The 22,397-nt window shown below is 34.5% G+C and overlaps 4 protein-coding genes and 1 long non-coding RNA gene across 5 annotated transcripts; 4 read left to right on the forward strand and 1 right to left on the reverse strand.

Moving 5' to 3' along the window:
* Nucleotides 1–515: 515 nt before the first annotated feature.
* Nucleotides 516–1,800, forward strand: LOC132272852 (serine carboxypeptidase-like 42). The gene is made up of 3 exons (XM_059773931.1): nt 516–922; nt 1,001–1,134; nt 1,692–1,800. Exons 1-3 carry the CDS (start codon nt 911–913, stop codon nt 1,798–1,800), a joined length of 255 nt encoding a protein of 84 aa, XP_059629914.1. The 5' UTR covers nt 516–910.
* Nucleotides 1,801–1,891: 91 nt separating this feature from the next.
* On the forward strand, nt 1,892–2,593 carry LOC132273349 (uncharacterized). Its single transcript, XR_009470090.1, has 2 exons — nt 1,892–2,005; nt 2,107–2,593. It is a non-coding gene; the product is annotated as an uncharacterized LOC132273349 (long non-coding RNA).
* Nucleotides 2,594–4,057: 1,464 nt separating this feature from the next.
* On the forward strand, nt 4,058–10,139 carry LOC132274400 (protein trichome berefringence-like 7). Its single transcript, XM_059775677.1, has 3 exons — nt 4,058–5,314; nt 7,385–7,543; nt 8,080–10,139. Exons 1-3 carry the CDS (start codon nt 4,497–4,499, stop codon nt 8,375–8,377), a joined length of 1,275 nt encoding a protein of 424 aa, XP_059631660.1. The 5' UTR covers nt 4,058–4,496; the 3' UTR covers nt 8,378–10,139.
* Nucleotides 9,458–9,916, forward strand: LOC132272853 (protein TRACHEARY ELEMENT DIFFERENTIATION-RELATED 6-like). Its single transcript, XM_059773932.1, has one exon. The coding sequence runs from the start codon at nt 9,458–9,460 to the stop codon at nt 9,914–9,916; it is 459 nt and encodes a 152-aa protein (XP_059629915.1).
* Nucleotides 10,140–10,352: 213 nt separating the features above from the next.
* On the reverse strand, nt 10,353–17,469 carry LOC132274399 (auxin efflux carrier component 6). The gene is made up of 7 exons (XM_059775676.1): nt 17,002–17,469; nt 15,646–16,247; nt 13,085–13,286; nt 12,901–12,986; nt 12,620–12,777; nt 12,432–12,508; nt 10,353–12,299 (listed from the first exon to the last, which is right to left on the reverse strand). The coding sequence occupies exons 1-7, from the start codon at nt 17,424–17,426 to the stop codon at nt 12,233–12,235; spliced, it is 1,617 nt and encodes a 538-aa protein (XP_059631659.1). The 5' UTR covers nt 17,427–17,469; the 3' UTR covers nt 10,353–12,232.
* Between the last annotated feature and the right edge of the window lie 4,928 nt (nt 17,470–22,397).

Here is a 22,397-nt window from a genome sequence, read left to right on the forward strand (position 1 = left end):
TCCCCTACCTTAATCATAATAAGTCACGATAATCCATTTCCTTTCGGCTACCACTACTCCATGTACCACTAGCTAGGACAGTGAACCTTGAACTTGTTTACATTCTTCTGTCACACTCTATGTTAACCCTAGTTTTCCGGCGGCTTTTAAAATCCGGTCGATATAAGTCAATAGTCAATCTTGTTCAGAGAATTTTACATGATTAGAAAGCTTAAGCACCATTGATCTTGCTAATGACATTTTAGATGTTGGCTACTTCAAACACAGTGGACCCAAGGATGGTTGGCGTGGACAATAATTCGGGGACATATTGTAGCCCTAATTTTCTTCACAGGCCAAGCAATATGTAGTAGAGGAGAGTTACAGGTAAGGAAACTAGCATGCCGAAGATTACCCTGCAAAAGGAGAGGAGTGATGTTTCTAATGAATGATTGAATGATGAATTGGGATGGATAATTAGTACAATGTAGCATTTCTTTCAATTATATATATGTGTGTGTGTGTGTGTGTGTGTGTGTGTGTGATGAGGTTTGACAACTTACCCAGTACTTAGTATGTCAGGATGCAGCCCATACTCTCTGGCAAAGACAAATGGTACAATCCCTTGGGGAAGAGCTGCCTGAGATTCCATACCAACAAATCATGCACACACACACACACGCAATACACACACATATAGGTAGATACATCTTGTGTTTGTATATGTGTGGTGATATATGTATACCTGTGATATGGCAGTGTGTGGTAGCTTTCCTCTTAGTCCAACAGCTATGGATGCAGCTGACATTAATACAGGCCCACCCAGAAACCGTATCACCATTCCAATCGACAACATTGTTGGTGAATATATAAACAATTATGATGTAATCCTTGATGTTTGTTATCCATCAATAGTGGAGCAAGAACTGCGATGCGGAAAATGGTAACTATTTTCCCCTTCATCCAACCGATTCTTGTACTATTTTTAAAGTATTTGTTTGATAGAATCCGATGGTTGCAGGCTACTAAGATTAGTGTTGGAATTGATATGTGCATGACCTATGAAAGGCGCTTTTATTTTAATCTTCCTGAGGTTCAAAAGGCTCTTCATGCAAATCGTACTAATTTACCATATGGCTGGTCCATGTGCAGTGGGTAAGTAATTTCTATCAAAGAACAAATCTTGCCTACTCACCGTGAGTGGGAATCTCTTTCTCATCATCGATGTGGCACAATAATGGAATGACACAAGTTCATTTTGAATTTAAGATATAAGAGCGGAAAAAATTAAGACATTTTTTAAATATTTTTTCTTGTATATATTTTAAATTCAAAATGGACACTCGTCATTCTATCATTCTGTCACATCGATGGTGGTGAGGAGGTTCTCACTCACCGGTGATAGACAATTATTGTAGAATCAATTTCTCCATAAGCTTTCAACTAAAAACAATGACAACTCATTCTTGCAACAGTTCTATCCAAGCATAGTTTCCCATCTCTTGTGGAAGTGAAAATATAGTTAAATTCAACTTCAAATTGCTTGTATTTCTGTATTTAAATGACCTATCTAATTTTCATTCAACACATTCACCAAAATCTTTGTTGTCTAGTGGCCACAGATCAAATTTAGGCTTACCAATCATGCTGTTTGTATATTATTAGAACTACAACTTCCATATCTTGATTTTCACCTATCTTCTATTGGACAGCAATCTGAATTACAGTGATACAGATGGCAATATCAACATTCTGCCCTTGCTTAAAAGGATAGTCGAAAATCACATTCCTGTCTGGGTTTTTAGGTATCATTTTGAATAATACAATATATATATGTATATAAAATAATTTAAATATATATTGGATAATCTATTAGTAATGTAATTGTTTAAATTTACACAACTGCAGTGGGGATCAAGATTCTGTTGTTCCTTTGCTTGGTTCGCAGTCACTCATCCGTGAACTGGCTCAAAATCTACATTTCCAGATAGCAGTCCCATATGGTGCTTGGTTTCACAAAGGGCAGGTACATATGCAACGCCATTTCTCAATCACTTTGATACAGCATTTGATGTGAACTTCGCGACGCTGATGAAACTTTCATTTATGTATTTGTGTTGTTAATAGGTAGGAGGTTGGGCTACCGAATATGGAAATTTGTTGACTTTTGCCACCGTAAGGGGTGCTGCTCATATGGTACCAAAGGCACAACCATAAGAGTTTTGCATCTGTTCAGTTCATTTGTACATGGCCGGAGATTGCCAAATAATACACGTCCCTCCATCGACGATTGAGAAAAACTCACACATTGTGGTTTTGAATTATTCTATGCTTTCTTGAGTTTCCTCCGCCAAAATGGCAATAAAAACAATCGTCAATTCTTTCAAGATAGAATAAGAAGGAAAAGAAATGAAAAGCAAAGATTTTGATTGAACTAGTGCAAAGGGGAGAAATTAGTGAAGGGTTTTTAACATCCTATTGGCAGCACTGATTTTTTGGGTGAAACTAAATCACTCAACATCATATTGAATGTAATTTGTTTAACAATCCAATTTAGTACAGATTTAGTACTTATCCTAATAAAGGATATCAATAGATATTTCACTTATCACTAGACACTTTTCGCTTTTGTGTATAACTCGGTTTCAAGACCAACTTAGTTGTGATATAGTTTTGATCAACAGTTGAGTGACATAGCGTCGTCCAATCCAGATAAGCACGTGGATGTGTCTCTATTCACTCTTATATAAGAGCATTACATGACAAAGGTGGTGTTTAACAATTCAATTTAGTACAATAGATTTAGTTTTTGTGTATAACCACCAATTTAGTCGTGATCTAGTTTTTAATTAACAGTTTAGTGACAAAGCGTCGTCCAATCCAGACAAGTACGATTGACTTTATTGGCAACAATAGTAATGATTTGATGGGAGACGGCTCAAAAAGGGGTATGGTGGCATGGTGATTCAGATTTTCAGCACGTAAATTTAATTCTTAAAATTTTCAATACTTAATTTTCAATTTATTAAATACCACTACTGTCTCTAGACATGAATAATGAGTTTCACCCCCAGCATTTTTCAATTAGGTGAGTAACAAAATGGGAAAGGTTATGAAAAGGGTATGGTCATTGCATAAGCCATGTATTCATATCACATAATTCATCACTAAACCAAACAAAATCCAAAAGCATTAAATTGGTCTTAACTTCAGTTAAAGCCAATTCTCTTTCATCCCTACCTAATCTGAATCCTACTTGAACCCATGGTTGATCATCTAAAAATATCTCATATCTTAAACATTTAAAAATTTGAATTTAAAATTATATTCAAAACTAGCAAATTAGATTTTAATTCAACCTAGATCAAACCTAATCCATTTCATACCCTAATCAGGTGCGTGATTATTCTCCAGGCATGATAAGTGGGGACCTACATTGAAGATCCTCATTATGAATCAGTCTATGATAAGACAACTTACCAATCCATTAAACAATCTCTTAATTAGATAATGATTCGTCCTCAATTCCTAATTGACTTTTATTTCTATTTTTTATTATAGGAGTGAAAGAAATTTTTTTTTTTTTTTTTTTTTTTTTTTTTCTTGAATTTGAAGTAAGAAAGTTGAATCACACGACTAATTACCATTAATATTCTTTAGGTGAATATTATGATGTTGTCAATCTTTCTAATTATAAAATTAATCATGTTTGACCGATATCACCTTTTTTTTACCTATTTTGTTGTCCAATGCATACCATACTTAAATTGGAGTCAAAGAGTGTGTATTACTGCTACATACTTAAATTGGAGTCAAAGAGTGTGTGGTGTGTATTACTGTTACATACTAACCATTAGATCAAGATTATAAAAAAAAAAATCGGCTCAAACTCACTTGAGCTCCATAACATGAGATCAACACTCATTGGTTAAAAACCAAAAAAGCTTTTTTTTTCCTCCTACTTTCATGAGACAGATCCAATCGAATTAAGCCACGTGTACAATCTCTCCAACCAGTGCTGCACATGATTATTATTCTGTCTTTCCATTCACTTCAAAACTAAGTCACCGACAAGACAATCTTGTGCCATTGTGGGCTACTAAGTTCTAACACCTTCACCATAATTAGTTGTGAGATCGCATTCAGACCAACCATGTATTGTTAAATACGAATCACAAATGACCAAACTGCCCTCCATTTTCAATTAAATTTCCCTTGATTGCAACCCCCCCCACCCCATGATCTAGGGTTTCCTTCAATACCCAGTTGGCACAACTGTAAGCTTTTCAATCTTCTGTTGTTGGTTACTTTGATTGCTCTGTTTCTGATTCGATCTCGTCTCTGATTGGTCTGATTTTGGTTGTTTAGTTTGATATTTGTATAGGTTTGATAGCCTTTTGTGTGGAAGGAAGATTCTAGATTGACTTCATTTTTATGGTTAATGTATAGTGACAATTGAATTCATTGTTACTGATGTAAAGTTATTTGATATATATATATAAATATATATATATGAGATGGTGAGTAGATTGTATTGGGGTTCATCTGGCTATTTTAGGCATTCCACTATGAGAGTTTTGAGTTTGGGCAGACCAATATTTGGTGTCCATTTTAAGAATAAGGTTTTTCAGTCAATCAATGGAGTCATTGTAATTGGGTCATTTTTATCATTCATTTTAGCTATGTTTTATGGGTACTTGTATGCATTTCCGAGTTTTCGCCCGGTTATTCACAATAATGATGGTTATGGGATTCCTCAGTCCGCTGACTCGAATGGTGAGTGTGATTTGTTTGATGGAAGATGGGTTGCTGATGAAAATTACCCTTTGTACAATGCGTCGGGATGTCCTTTCGTGGAACAAGGTTTTGATTGTTCAGCTAACAGGCGGAGAGATACAGGGTACCTTAAATGGAGGTGGAAGCCCAAGAATTGTGAGCTCCTAAGGTTTGATGTGCGGGCAATTTTGGAAATGCTTCGTGGTAAACGGGTTGTCTTTGTTGGTGATTCATTGAGTAGGACTCAATGGGAGTCTATGATATGTCTTCTCATGACTGGTGTGGAGGACAAGAGGAGTGTTTATGAAGTAAATGGGAATAGGATTACAAAACATATTAGGTTTTTAGGTGTTCGTTTTAGTTCCTTCGATTTTACTGTTGAGTTTTATCGTTCGGTTTTCCTGGTGCTGCCTGGCTCGGTTCCAAAACATGCACCAAAGAGGGTTAAGTCAACGGTTAAACTGGATAAGATGGATGATATGAGTAAAGAGTGGATTGATTCTGATATTCTGATCTTCAATTCAGCGCATTGGTGGAATCCAGCGAAACTTTTTGAGATGTAAGTTATTTCATTTCTGTGCCTTGCTTTTCATAGATGACTTGTATGATTTTATTCAAAACGTTCTTTGGTATATAGAGTTGAATGTCAGTTTTAGTCGTTATCACTTCTCAGTCCAATTTCAATTCACCTTGTATGTTTGTTGTCATGAGCTGAAGTGCCATATGATCCTATACATTTATATATGTATATATATATTTTTGATAGCTCCTCTAGTTTTACATTCTTCCTTACTCTCACTCTCCACATTTCATGCTTCATGCTTCACTTAACAGAATTTGACGTAATAGCAAATAACAAGAAGCTTGAAGTGCATACTCTAATCGTCTTTAGCCTATCTCATGGGCTAAAACATGTAATCCATATGATGACATTATATGAAGTCTAAATATAAAATGTGCAGGACTTTTAGAATGGCTTATTTTCAAAAGGGCATTAATGTAAGATAAGCCTCTCCGCTGTATGTACTGTTAGTATACAAGAGGAGAAAGGCATTTTAATTAGGAAAAAAAAAAAAAAAATTTGTTTTAATTGTTTAAAATTTTGATTACAGCATCCTGTTCCTTTTTGTAGAGGTTTTGATGAAGCTTTTCTCATTTCATGGTGTAGATTAAAATATTAGTCTTATTCTGGTAATGCTGGATTAAACTAGTCTCTCAAGTGAAGTATCCAAAATTTGTAGTGTCCTAATCTATTGTTTTAAGCCTTAAGAGTTTCGATAGCTTGAGATATCATGTGCCATCAGATATCCACTATTATAAAGAAGAAAATGCTCTCTTTGTGATAGGATCCTGTCATGTCTGACTACGGAATTCTTTTCTGTATCAAAATTTCTCAGTAGTGGGAGAGTTGAAGAGAGAAGCCTTTATAGGAAAATGTAAGAGAGAAGTAGATGTTCCCTCACTACTTGGGTGCATTGAAGCATTACAACCTGGGCTAAGAGTTCCACTATGAGTTTTTTCATATGGACATGAGACTGACAAATGACAAGATTTTACCGATGACTGGGAATTTTTAATTCTAAGAGGGGAGCTTTTTTTTTTTTTATCTACTAATCATTGAAAGGATTTTGTTCCATTAACGAGGGCTTAAAATATGCTTCGGGAGTACCATAATTACATTCTTGGCAATTCAGTCTTCTGAAGGGGATCCTTGTGAAAAATTGGACATAACTGTAAAAAATAAAAAGAAATATAATTATGGTCCTCCCAAGGCATTTTTCTAAAACTGTGGAATGATATTTGCTTAAATGGGCAATCCAGTTGTGTATTGACCTTTTAACATTTCTAAATTTGATGTGTAGAAATACTATGGATCTGAGAACATATAAGCACAATGCAGAAGCTAATTAATCTTCCCTACTTGTTTTGTGTGTTTAAAATGGTGTGGTGATGGTGTGACAAGGCTACAAAATAATTGGAACACCTCAGCATTGCCAAATAATGGGGTAAAATAACATTAAATAGTACCTACTCAAAAAAATAAAAATTAATGTGGAAACAGAATAATCTGTTTTTGTTATGCCAAAATTTGCAGGAAAAAATAAGTTTAACTGATAGGACAGTAATTATATTCCAATTATACAATTCCTTCAATTTGCATAGATCCTTTTGTGTAGATCTTTAGGGATATAAAGTTTCACTAGTTGTGCAATCAGTTCATTAAAGTGTTGTTTTCATAATGTTAGTGTCTTGTATGTGCATCTCTCTCTCTCTCTCTCTCTCTCTCTCTCTTTCTATATATATCTCCTGATGCATTTATGCTACACTGATCACATTTGAGAAGTTATTGAATAATAACTTGGAAAGAGAAAAAAAGAAAGTTCTTGAATAATAACTTTTGTGCTGCCTATAGTGACCATCAGGACAACCAAACATGATATTCTGCAATTCTGGGCAATTAAATATTAAAGGAGCTTGCGTTGCATATGACAGATTATCAATTTCATGGAAAACTCCACTTGGTTTCAAAACTGCTAAAATTTCAGATTTAGTCTTTGGAATTTAGAATTTAAGACAGTATCTTTATAAATGTTTCTGCAGAATGCTTCTAATATATTTTTTTATGCAGGGGCTGCTATTTCCAGGTTGGTGGAAGGATGAAGCTTGGAATGTCCATAACTGCTGCCTTCAGAACTGCATTAGATACTTGGGCATCTTGGGTCGAGAACATGGTCGATTCAAATAGAACACACGTATTCTTTCGGACTTTTGAAGCTTCTCATTGGAGGTGCGTTATACTAGTTAGTGTATTTGCTGCCAAATCGTGTTAGCACCTTCATGAAATTTTTCATAGGTGGAGTCAAAAACTTTTAAATAGAATTCACTTTAGAGGAGTTCAGTTAGCTTGTTTATGGTTTTCTGCAAATGGAGCTAAATATTTTTGGCTGCTTTTTTTTTTTTTTTTTTTTTTTTTTATGGCTTGCCACTACATTCTAATTAGTCTCAATATTTTTTTCCTGAAATTGCATGTTCTCCTGTCCATAGACTCCATACACCAGAAGTTTATTTAGTGGCAGTGGTACCCCCACTTGAATAAGTCATATTTTCTCTTTTTATGGTACTCTTCATCGATCTGTTACTGTGATTAAAAAAGAAACCCTCCAATAGAGCCAGTTTATCGGCACTTTATCAAATCTATCCTTCATTTTATACCCTTTTATGCTTATTTATCATTTAATTTTATGTACATTTCCACATTGCATCACAAGTTACAATGTAAGCTTATATGTAAGGTGACCGACTTTGTTGCTATTTTTATGCCAGTGGTGGAACACGTCAGAACTGCAAAGTGACTCGACAACCCTTATCAAAAACTAGAGGCAGAGACCGTAACCCATTTTCTGACATCATAATGAAGGTGGTGAAGAACATGACGAAACCTGTGACAGTCCTGCATGTTACTCCCATGGGCGCATTTCGTAGCGATGCACATGTGGGTACTTGGGGCGACAATCCATCTGTGCCTGATTGTAGCCATTGGTGCTTACCTGGAGTACCTGACACATGGAATGAAGTTATTTTCTCGCATCTGCTTACACAGAACAGGGTTTCCCTTCACTGATAATGGGAATTCGCAAGTAAATTTTCTTCTCTTCTTCATACTTATAATAATCCTACCCCTTTCTTGTTTCCTGTTAGCTTCTACTTTACTCCGTCTTCCAGTTCATGCGTGACTTGAGGGATAAATACCTGTTCTTTTATTCATCATTAAATTTCCTTTTCTGTGTAGATTTGGCTTAATGTGGTGAGATGTCACCTTTCTTAGGAATTCTCCCAATTTTTTTTTTTTTTTTTTGAGAGTTGGTCAGTACCTCGTCTTTTAGAGCTGCCTTATTCCATAAGTTGCTTTCCACCTATATCCTATTTGAAATAATCTTGTATGTCAACACACGTGCAAATAAAACTATATCAGTTGTAATAACATTTTGTATACTCAAAACAATGTACGCTTATGATTGTATATATATATATATATATATATATACACACACACATATATTTTGGTTTCTGTTTTTTAAGTACGTTTGGATTGTTACTGAAGGTTGATTAATGAATTTATGGCGGTAGTTCTTGGAAATCATTAAAGAGAAATTCTGAAACAAAAGCCTGTGCTCAATTTTGTGTACCTACAAGTCGAAAGTTGAAACTGTAAAAGGAGTCACTTAAAAAATCTTGAACCACCAAAGAGTACGTTGCATAATTGCTTTTAGTTTGTGAAGAATGTAATATAACAACAATCATTGGAAAGTTAAAGAACAGCTCTGGCTCTGTTTGGATGAAAATAGATCAAAAAGTCGCCTTCTCTTGTATTCTCGTAGAACCAAATTTGTTAGATTGCTTAAGAGTAGTGACAAACAAAATGCACACCCAAATGCTCAACAAAACTTCCCTTGGAAATTTTAATTCTTTTGATGTAAAAAACAAGCCTAGTAAGATAGGTAAGGCAAGGTTTTGAGAAGTGTTTTCCACTGCAATCAATGACAACATCACTACAAATCTTAGCATGAGAGTCAAGTCTCAATAAACTTGAAAGCATTGAGTTACACAACATAATCAAATCCACACTACAAATAAGCCCCCAGAAGTAGTGTTTCTCCACATCCAGTCAATCCAATATCTTCATAATTTTCACAACATTCAAATGGCCTCTCCGTCAAGTAACTTGGACTTCCCACATTTTTCTCCACCGCCACCTCCTCATTTCGTTCCACCACGTTCGCCAGACCACCACTCTACAGTTATAGTTATTGTGTTTGTCTCATTTGGCTGTCTCTGCTTCCTAGCATTTCTGGCAGTCGCTCTTTTTTGCTTCATCAAGAAGTGGAAGAAGAAGAAGACGGTACAGGAAACTGATTTCATACGTACTGATGAACATTTAAAGATCAAGGAGGCCATTGTTCACGGCCCACATGGACAAGACGCTGTCACGCTATCAATTGATGATGATGTGCATGTTGATGAACTGATCAGGAAGAATGAAGTTTTTGGTGAAGGTAGGCATGCTAAATCTGCACATAACCAACCTAACCTTCCTATTACCATTGAGGAGGTGCCATCTCCTTCCAGTTCAAGTCAGCACCATCTCGAGCACAAATCTTGATAACGTAATTTCCGAAATGGTAAAAGCTTGAAAATAAATTTTATAAGTTCCTTCCTCTTCACTTTGTGGACCTTATGCTAAAATTTGAAATAATGTGACGAACGTCAACTATTGGATTACCGTGCTATTCGATTGTATTTGTTTGTGAATTCGTGATTATTAAGTCGCAACAACTGTGTTTCCTGTTGATATAAAGAATGAAATAAATGTTTTACCTGAGCTCTATGTGATTTTGCAATTTCAATTTGCTTTTGAGCTGATGTGATTTTTGTACCTGCCAGTTAACTTAGGTCATTGGGATGTGGTTTTTACCAAAGTAAAGACTCATGTAATTTTGATTTATACGTTTTTGCCTCTCCAAAATCATAACTTAATATTCATAATTTGAATTTTATGAAACTATATTTGGTAGAATCTGGAAACACACAAGTATCAGAAAACCAGTTAACTCAATTAATTTGTGCTACTAGGTTGCTGATAAAAGTAACTTATTGGTGGGAATTGTTTATTAAGTTGTAAATGTAAATTTATATACATTGGTATTGTATTAAATTGTTAAAAATCAAAAAAATAATAATAATAATAGAATTGTTTCCCCAACTTTTATCTCAATAGAAATTCTTTGTGACAATTAAACAAGCATATTGTGAGTTTCTTTCTTGTTTGGTCTCTTATTTTTCCCCGTCCCATGAAACAAACAAGCATATCTTATAGTTTTTATTATTATTTTCTTATTTTCTTTTCTTTTTTGACCAACCTGAAGAACAAACAAAAGATTTCATGTATGTTCTATCATCCATTTTTCATTTTTACATAAATAACTATTGCATGACATATCATACCCTTACCACCCTGACAAATGATATAAAGGGATACTTTGTTTTGAATAAATTTGGAAAATGTTGAGTATAACCCTATAATAATATGTTATATATTTTTGTTAAAAAGTTTCAAATAACTTGCCAGCCGTGTTTACCTGAAATATTAGAGGAAACTAAAAATATTAGTTAAGAACACCTGCATATAGATGGGCAATTTGCATTAAAAGCTAGAAAAAGCAGTTTGCTTACCAATGAAACGTCTTTTACCTTTGGAATTAAGACGATTGATAGAGTGTCGAATTCGTGAACTAACCAAAGAAATTAAGAACAATTAATATATTACACCATGAGGTACCTTGTAGATGATCTCTTTTCTTAAAAAAAAAAATAATAAATAAATAAATAAAATAATGTGAGTCCAAAAATTCCAAAATCATGTATGGCTTTCATTAACTATCTATCAATCATTTAAAGGAAAAAGGTTAAGAAACCAAAATTTGGGACATTCTTATTGTCAAAATTCTATACAAATAAATGATGAAAATCTATTGAATCAAATAATTCCACAAGCTCTACTATTCCACATTGAACTCAACTAAATATTTTGCAAACAATAACCAAAATAACTTACCAATAAATATATATTTATATATATAATTAATAGAGTTCATATTGAGCAGAGGATACCATACTCTGTTTTTACTTCAGTACTTGGATGAAAAAATTACTGTATAATGGATGAAGCATTATTATTCCCTATCATTTTTACTTTAATACTTTGGATGACAAATTCTTTTTGGGTTATGGACTTTTTGACTGACTGAGACGCAACAAAATGATTGCATTTCTATTTGATGCTTCCTTTTAGTACATGGGCAACATAAAGAAGCAATCAATATAGTATTCTCTATCTTGTTCACAAGGCTTCAATTCTAAGGCAATACAATCTCTGTTTCATATATATATATATATATATATATATATATATATTTGAAAAGCAGAAAGCATGTACTAGTGTGTCATGATTGATTCAGAAAATCAAAGGAATAACAATAAAATCACACAAACATAAAAGTAGCATCGAAATGATTTTACCTTTTTTGCCCTTTTTCTTGGGTCAAAAATACTTTGTTGCAACAACTCTGTCCACCCCATAAGAGAAGAACAAGTCCCCTACCTTAATCATAATAAGTCATGATAATCCATTTCCTTTCGGCTACCACTACTCCATGTACCACTAGCTAGGACAGTGAACCTTCACCTTGTTTACATTCTTCTGTCACACTCTATGTTAACCCTAATTTTCCGGCTTTTGAAATCCGGTTGATATTAAGTCAATAGTCAATCTTGTTCGGAGAATTTTACATGATTAGAAAGCGCAAGCACCATTGATCTTGCTAATGACATTTTAGATGTTGGCTACTTCAAACACAGTGGACCCAAGGATGGCCGGCGTGGACGATAATTCGGGGACATATTGTAGCCCTAATTTTCTTCACAGGCCAAGCAATATGTAGTAGAGGAGAGTTACAGGTAAGGAAACTAGCATGCCGAAGATTACCCTGCAAAAGGAGAGGAGGGATGTGTCTAATGAATGATTGAATGATGAATTGGGATGGATAATTAGTACAATGTAGCATTTCTTTCGATCATATATATATATATATATATATATGATGAGGTTTGAAACTTACCCAGTACTTAGTATGTCAGGATGCAGCCCATACTCTCTGGCAAAGACAAATGGTACAATCCCTTGGGGAAGAGCTGCCTGAGATTCCATACCAACAAATCATGCATACACGCGCAATACACACACATAGGTAGATACATCTTGTGTTTGTATATATGTGGTGATATATATACATATATATATGTATACCTGTACTATGGCAGTGTGTAGTAGCTTTCCTCTTAGTCCAACAGCAATGGATGCAGCTGACATTAATACAGGCCCACCCAGAAACCGTATCACCATTCCAATCGTTGCCATTTTTGTGCCACAAGCAATTATCCTGGGCTGGAGTGCCATGAACAACCCTGCAATATTTTCAACAATCTCAAAATCAAATTCAATTTATTCATAAGAGTTTACTAACATGATACTAATTAATGTTGATTAGTGTGTCACAATCATCAGTTGAACAATATTTAAATTTATACCTAAACTGAACATGGCCATCCCAAGACCTGCATCTGAAATTATTTTTATCGAATATTTCACCACACTAGGAACTCCCACATTCCATCTGCTCAATCCATGAAAAATTTGTCAGTAATTTCATGCAATCTTCATAAATCGAGATTAAGTGTGTGTGTGTGTTTGGAAATTTCATAATCAACTCACTTGAATGAGATTAGAGACCAGAGAAGGCCTAAAACACTTGAGTAAGTGTTTGGATTGCGAGAAAGCTTCCTTCCAACCATAACAAGTATGAGCTTTAGCATGACAATCGCATTCGGCATTTCTTGATTTATCTCTGCACCTTTTGCATCTGTTTCTTCTCCCATTGGAAATTTTGAGTTGTCTCTGAAACTAAGATCTTTCTCTGGAGAGGGGTTTAAAAATCACAATCCATTAATAATCAATATTGCTCTGCTTTTCAAAACAACTATTATTTCTTAAATAACAGGTACACAACATAATATACAATTTATTACGGAAAATTAATGAACAACCAAAACAAGACCGAGCTAGGACAGTAATTTCGTGATACTTTCTTGTCTTTCAAGATAGAAAGTTGAGGCTTCAAGTTCTCGACCAATGAGCATTAGTCTAAATTGTATAATCTCTTCATCCAAGTTTGAGCCTTTGTAATATTATGAGTATTCTTCTTATATATTTACCCCCAAAACTATATATATATATATATATATATATATATATATATATATATATGAAATTGCTTAGAAATTCTTCTTCTTCATTATTTATTTATTTATTTTTTGAACTTACATAAAATATAATTTTTGATTTCGTACATATTAAAGTCCTTATATTAACTTTATCTTCTAATCCAGGGTGGGTTGGCAATCTTTTCTACTAAGAATCAATCATTCAGTAGAAGAATCAACAATCTTTAAAAATGCTATCTATATATATATATATATATATATATTTGACAAATAATAATATACACACTCATTTTTTCCAACCAGAACTATACCCTAAAATATAACTATTTTAAGGATTGAGAATATGTTTGTGCGTGCAAATATGGGTGAAAGGTGACAAGAGTTGAACCAACTTTGATCATTTGATTTAAGACATTGGATTACTCTAAAATTTAACATCAATATAAAACATGATATAACATATTGCCAACCATAAAAAAAAAGTGACATTATCATATTGTCTTTCATGTATGGAAACAAATTATCAGCCTATTTCAACGCACGTGCTTTGCAAGTAATCATGGTACCTATCAAATTATCAATTAAAGGGCTGGCCCACTAATTGTGTTGGGTTAATTTAAGATTACTAGTACCTTGACCACTTCTTCCCTTTTCTTTTTTTCTTTTTGCTATGATGGAAACTTGAAATCAAAGGGGACAAACTATTATTCTCTATAGGATCTTGATTTTTAATAATAAAATAATAAATAAATATAGGGGATCCAAGGCAAGAATATATATGCTGGAGACCTGTCCAAGACAATATTGAAGGTCTAATGATTAAATGTTACAATAATGTTCCATGTATTTTCACTTTTTCTTTCTTTTTTTTCATTTTTTGGAGGGTACGTGAGAATAAAATGGTTCAGAACAAAGAAATAACTTTTCGCATGTGGAGATGCACTCTCTCTAATAAGCATGAATAAAGGAACATATTACATATATTAAGTTACTATTCCCTCCATCTCATAAAATAGAATGGTATATTTAAAATTTTATTTTCACTACCGTAATAATAATAATAAATTAAATATTATACTCTTAAAATGTTCGGTTCTCAAAAATGGACACTCTTTGTGACTTGGGAAGGAGTTAAGTCACACAATCCATCTTAATAGTGGCTCTCACCCTCCAAACACATTTTAGCTCTCACGCTCTGGCGCGTTTTCGACCAAATTCTCATTGCTTATAACTTAATTCTGTTGCTCTTACGCTCTTACTCTCATTCTCACTATATGTGACTTAGGGAGAGAGTGTTATATTTAGATTGTACCTCTAAGATTTATATGGTATTTAATGTCATGGCTTGTGAGGATATCTAATTTTATATTAGTTTATTGATTAATTGTCCCAACACCATTGTCAATTGAAAAATATTATTAGTTGTGCTAATCTGATTATGGTTAGTTAATTCAGTTAATAGATGGGGTTAGATCTGGCGTGGTCATATGCAGTGATTGTGTCAGGATGAGACAACATTTTATGGTTCTTCAAGAAAAAGGCATGCAAACCTGAAAAAGCTGCATTTGGGTGAATCGAACAGGTTTCCATGTGTTGCCAAAGTATATGTGACATCACTACAGTACTTAACAATACACATTCATATGCTTATTATGTATCTATATAATATACGTACACTATATTTATCTTTTTCATTATAAATTAATAAATATTTACACACATACATAAATACTTAATTATGATTATGAGACTCGAGTTCCTAACGTTTTTCTTTTATATATATATATATATATATATTTATACACACATGACCTCTTTTATTGAAAAATAATAATAATAAATGAATAATACAGGTTTGTGCACACCATTGATGTAGGACGATTATTGCGTTCATTTTAAATTTTGAATATATATATATATTAAAATTAATAAAATTACAATATCATTTTATTATTTGTGTCACGTTTACTACTATATTTTTGTTAATCAGAAGACAAACGTACCGGAAAGAAAGAGAGACAATGTCAGAGAATCAAAGGTGACAATACGTACCTCCGACAACATCCTTGCACCCTTGTCTGTCTCCTCCAACCTGACACTTCCCAGGTGACTCCCAGACCATTCTCATCCCGGAAAACGCCGGCGACGGCTGCCGGTAAACCTTCCCACCTGCCGGAGACCTGACCCACATCGGCGTATTCACCGTCGTCACCGACGTCATGTCCAATTCGTTGAAATTCGAGGCGCGTGGCGTCGGCTGAAGCGAGTAAGCGTCTGAGGACGCGTACCCCGATAGCCGGGGACTCGACCGGTACCCAAATGCCAAGTCACCAAAAGTGATGTCATGAGTTGGTGCGGGCGTGTTGACGGAGAAAATCTCGGCACCGGAGAGATTGGATGCCCTAGGAGTGATTCCAATGGATGAGGACAATGCCGAGTCCGGGGCGGAGGATGTGGACCGTCTGATTCGGACTCGGATACGCCCGGTGCCGTCGATTTCCGATTCGGTGCATAGCGGGTCCCGGCCGTCGAGAGATATGACGTCACCGTCGATCTCAATTTTGGTTATGGAGGCTGCAGTAGTACCAGGGAACTGGTTTTTGATTAATATGGTGGCAGCTCTATATTCAAAGAGGAATAGCAATAATGTGTACCTGCATGCACGTTTAGTATACACATGAACGTATATTAATATTACTCATATAGTATATCATCATACAAAATAGAAACCATACAATATAATAATATAACAAATATATGTAGACCATGTTCATGTTAATTTTCATGTTCAACAAAATGAAACAAATTAAAACCATACAATATAATGATAAACAAATCTATGCAGAGTTTCTATACTAAAAAAACCCTAGCTCAAGGCTCCTATTGGTGAGCTTGATAGAGTCACGTTGTCTTACTTATGCATGAAGACTGTTTTCGGTTTCCAATTGTGATATCCAGATCACAATGGACCAACCTATGGTTATGCCAAGGTCCATCCTCAAAATTCTGTAGACTATATATATGTTCATGTTTATTTAAATCGATATATGTTTATTTTAATATTTTATATTTGTTCAAGTGTGTGTGTGTGTATATATATATATATATAGATCAAATGTTGTTCTTAATGTTGGTTTTGTGCTTGTTTCTATGTTCCATAGCTTTTCACTAGATTTGAATCAACTTTATGGGAAAAAATTTAATGCTTGTTTTACCTTTTTTGACTTTTCAACTTGCTTTAACAAAAGGTTTAGCTTAGCTAGTAAGTGAATTTGTGAGTGTGTGTGTGTGTGAGAGAGAGAGAGAGAGGCAGGCAGCATGAAAGATGATCAAGCTAATACAAATGTGAGAGAAAATTGAAGAATGTAAATGAATATATACAAAAACATAGTGCAATTAATAAAATACCAGATAATGCATTGTAGAACAACTAGTTGCACCATGAGACTCTGAGTGAAGTCTCCATACATGGCCTTAAGCAGAGGAATGCCCATGACTAGTGTGTTTGGCAAAGTAGATACTGAGAAGAGTGTGATCAACCAATCCAAACCTCCTTTAAAGATAGCCCAGATTGAAAGCAAAACAAGCACTAGGACCTTTGAGAGTGTATCAGCCAATATGAACTTGGTGTCCATTTGATATGGATTGTTCTGAGCTATGAAGTGGAAGGACAGCACCGGGACCGCGAAAACCGCCACGAAACGGTTGATGCCGGAGCACTGCTCCGGCGTGAATATCTTCCACCATTTCACTGAAGCATATGCTATCAGCATTGCAAAGTAGAGAGGAACCATCGCACACATAACCTTGTAGAAATCATCTGCACTTATCATCCTTTCTCTGTGTGTGTGTTTTGTGTGTGATTGGGAAGGTGAGTGTAAGGGATGGAGAAGGGTGAATGTGTTTTTATAGAAATTTTGGAGACAATATTGCCCTTTAAGAAGATCTTTATTTACTTGGGAAGATATTTATGAGGAAAACTATTTAGTTTAATTAGTTTTTCAGAAAACAAGAAACAATTATTAGAGAATTACTACAAGTCTACAATAGATTGCTTCTGAAATTAAACACTTCTTTTTCTACTCAGTATTAAAAAAAATGATTTCCACAAATTGCATGTTTTCTAATGGAAATATACATTATGAGAAATCTAGAGTACCAAAGAGGCCATAAAATTTTCTTTTTTCAACTTTAATCTTCATTATTTTAGTTAAAAAGAGTTACTTCAGTACACGAGAATTTTGCTATGATATAATTTAGATAGGTTAAATGTACGCAATTTTTGTAGAGAATGGTAAAAAGGAGGCTTTAGTCTTTTTCCTTAACCTTGAAATAAATAAAAATAAAAAATATCTTTCTTAAGTTGATTATACAGTTATACTTTATCTCAATTATAGCAAATATATGTATATATATATATATGTAGTGCAATTAGAATTACATAGATTCTCTCTCATGACGTGATATAAATTAATTTTGTTGAACATTGTGGAGTGTTGGTGCTTCACCTGATCATTGGGGTTTCAGGATTTCTTGAGTTTTAGAGAGGGTCCATTATAAGATGTTACCGTCAATTTACCCCAAAAAACCAAGGGAGATGTTACCATCATTATTTTATAAAAAAAATTTGGCAAATTAATGAGACGATCACGGTCACACGATTGGTGGGTCAAGCCATAATCAACCATCAAGCATGATTGAAGAAAATCTCACTTGTAGGAACTGTTTGCTGATCCCAACAAGTGATCTAGACCGAATCCCAAGTTCCCAACTCATTTTGTGGTCACACGATCTATACATGTATGTTTGACTATTTCTAGCATAGGTTATACTTTTAAGGGGTAAAGTGCATTAAACTCCCTTGAACTATTGAGATATGTGCAAGAAACCTCCTTAAGTTATAAAAATTACAAAAAAAATCTGAACTATTGGGATATGTGCAAGAAACCCCCCTGAACTATAAAAGTTGCAAAAAAACCCCCTGAACTATCGGGGTATGTGCAAAAAAACCCCTGAACTATATATATTTTTGCAGTTTACCCCATCCAAGCGAATTGATTGACTGAAAGGGATGATGAAGCCGAGGAATTTGTTGCTGGGATTGGTGGGTCTCCTGTCATAGCTCCATCATAGCCGTTGCACCACTAGCCAGATCCGTCGGCCATATATATCGCACTTCTCTCCACCATTGCGTCAGCCCATCGCCGTCACCGCCTTGCCCGCCGTTCAGCTCACCTTGCTCGCCAGCCCATTCCACTGTCCATTCCAATCTCGCCGGCCCATTCCGCCATCTCCATAGCCGAGCACATCGTCGTCCGTGTTTCGAGCACACAGCTGTCCACAGTTCACCACCGAGCCCCCTTGAGCTCGCTGCCGCTTTACAGTTCACGGCCGAGTCAACTGAGCTCTCATCACAGCAGAGTCCTCCGCGCACAAGCCGCCATCATCTGAGACCGAGCTATCCCGCCAACCTTAAATTTCTTTGGTCTCTTCTCTCTCTCTCTAGCTCTCAGTTTTGGATTGTGTTGGGTGAAAGATATCTTTTGGCAGAAAAAAAAAGTAAGAAGTGTATAAGTTAAAACGACGCAGTGTACGTGTTATAAGGGTAAACTGGTCTTTCAAAATTTTCAGTACCGGAAGCTGATGTCATGGGGGTAAATTGCAACAAAATCATAGTTCAATGTGGTAAATTGCAACAAAATCATAGTTCAAGGGGGTAAATTGCAACAAAATCATAGTTTAGAGGGGTTTTTTGTAATTCAGGAGGGTTTCTTGCAAATGACCAATAGTTCAAGAGGGTAAATTGCAACAAAATCATAGTTCAGGGAATTTTTTGTAGTTCAGGGAGGGTTTAATGCACTTTACCCTACTTTTAATTAATTAAATTATTTACTTAATATTGTAATAGGTAGTAACTTATAAAAGAGGTCATTACTTGACATGGTAGTAAAATATTTGAACCATCAAACTTAACAACCTATTTGTAGAGTTTTCGTATCTTATCAACAACATTTATACAAGAATTGAAGAGTAAATCCGAAGTTTTTTTAACACTGCGGCAGTGTTCAACACTCCATGTAAGAGTGCTCGGTGGCTCTTCCCCTCATAGGCGGAGAGGGAAAAATGTGGGGTTTTTCCCACGTGACTTATAAGCTAAAAGAAAATAAAAAAGAATTAGGTGCAGGCGGAGGTGTGCACGATTTGGTGCACCAGAGTGTACACTGGATGTTATGTGTTAGGTTTTGGGGAAACCTAGCTAAGTGAAATTAATTGAATGTTCTGGCTTCGGGGAATATACAGACTGACGGTGCAAAGAGCAAAGTGAGATTTTTCGGTTTTACGGTGAATATTGCAACGACGAAGATGAGAGATCGGATTCACGAATTTGTGAAAATTCCTTTTACTACTGTTCTGTTTTAGATTCTCAAAGAGGGTCGATATTTCCGATGGGTGTACACTCCATGCCCTGGCCTATACCTGGATTACACACAAAGGATTGAACAAGGGTCCCTTTTGTTCACTAGGTTCCAGGAATAAAAAATAAAAAATAAAAAATAAAAATAAAATGAAAGGACTTTCATGCTTTTGCACTATAAAAGCATGATCATTTTGATCACTTCTTTTGTTATGGATATGATTAGAAATAAATGGTAAGATCTAGTGGGTAATGATGGGCCATTGGTCCAAGGCCCTGTTTTAATTTGTGTGTACAGTAGAGGGGTCTTGATGAAAGTCTGATACAACCTAACTGGGATCCAACTATGGATTTTACTGCAAGAAATGGTTCCACTTTTTCAAAGCTTATATAAAGCTTTGATAAAGTTTTTATTGGGCAGGTATAAAGCTTGATAAAGTTCTCATAAAGTATACTTACTTTTCAAGATTAAGTAATGGGAGAAAATGATAATTGATATGAAGTCCTTTACTATGTACCAAATGTCCATTCAATCTAAACATGAAGAAAAACATAAGGAATATATATGTATATATATATATATATATATATATATATATATTCTATCAAATATGAAAGTGCTTAGGCTACATTTGGTGTGCAGAAATAAAATGTAATGCAACTTGGAATGGAATGAGACTGAGAATGAGAATGGAATAAAATAAGCATTCTCATCTCATTGTTTGGTATGACACGGTGAATCGTTATGAAATGGAATGATTATTACTATTTTATTATTTAGTTGACTATCATTAAATCTGGAATAGAAATATTTTTCTCAAAAATATCATTTTCATTGGCTTACATTATTTTTTAATAAAATCAATCTAATTAATATTCTGACGATGAATTATGAAATGTTATAAGATGCCCAATACTACCATTGAGAAAAATAAATTAAAAAAAAAACCTTAAAATAAAATAAAATATTATTTTTAATGAGATATTAATCTTAATAAATGACTACAAAAGGGAAAATATCTTATTTCCCAAAAGACGTAAGCACAAAACCGTAGCCACTTCCCAACCCCATGGTCACAATAGTGTTCTAGAATTGGCTTTAAATCTTGGACAGATTCAAGTTGTGGTAAAGGCTAAAAACTAAAATATATATATGTGTTTAATGATATATCAATCTCAATAATATATATAAAAAAAAAAAATTTAAAAAAAAAAATGGAGTCCTGTAACTTTTTTGTCAATGGCAGCCCTGGTATATTTAGAAGAAAGGGAATATGAAAGACCTTTACCAGGTTTAATAAAGAAATGTAAAAAATGGAATGTAAATTTTTTTTTTTATCTATGCGAAAGATTTTTGCCTTATTAGAATGTGATGAAGGGCTTATTGGGAATATTACAAAAAAAAAAAAAAAAAAAAAAAATTAATCTTACTATAGAATGGTCATTTCATAGGTTTAGTAATGAAATGAATTTTCATTTCCTGCAATGGATTTTCATTCCAATAGAATGGTCATTTCATTTCATTTTTGCACACCAAACAAATGAATGGTTCGAATGAACATTCCATTCTATTCCATTCTTACACATCAAACGTAGCATTATGGTTGCAACCAGAGGGGGGAAAAGGGGTTTTGTAAACTAATCCAACCAATGACGGACCCAAAGAATTGTATGAGAGGGGGGTGACTTTAAACAACAATAATTTATGATGGTTATCATTAGAAATTGAGTGGGGTTAAAAAAAAAAAATAGGGATATTTTTAAGATTTCAAAAGCTTTATAGGTAATTTTGTAAATAAAAAAAATTAGTAGGGGCGGCTGCCCCACTGGGCCTTCATGGGTCCGTGCCTAAATCCAACCCTAATCGAACCAATCAAGTCTAATCCAAATTTAGATGAATGAGTTTATGTTAAACTCTTAGGATTGAAGATCAAGTTTCACTCCGAGTGATATTGTGAGTTTTCTATCTCATTTTGAGATTAGACAGACACATCAATATATCCGAACCACCATGGACGCATCTATTAAAGGATTTGTGGGGTAGCAGCCCCCACTGGCTGCAGCCTGTAACATGCCATCAGAGATGACCCTGGAACCAGATAGAAGGGTACCGTGTCCAATCCTGCACGATCGAAAAAGAGTAACTGTGACTAGAAAGTTTCCCATGCATTTGTTTGGGAGACCATCTTTCACAGAGACTCTCTTCGTGGCTAATAAGTCTTATTAAATACTGCAAATAAATAACTTGTAAAAAATTAAGAAACTTTTTTATTTACAAAATTACTTATAATTTATAATTTTTATTAAGAGTTTAACAATGGATCTACTCAATTTTTAATAATATTCCACTATATATTATTGTTATTTAAGACCTCCCTTTTGAATATAA

Source organism: Cornus florida, unplaced genomic scaffold, assembly GCF_030987335.1.
Source record: "Cornus florida cultivar Cherokee Brave unplaced genomic scaffold, ASM3098733v1 CherokeeBrave_3.0.0_Hap2_Chr09, whole genome shotgun sequence".
Classification (NCBI taxonomy): domain Eukaryota; kingdom Viridiplantae; phylum Streptophyta; class Magnoliopsida; order Cornales; family Cornaceae; genus Cornus; species Cornus florida.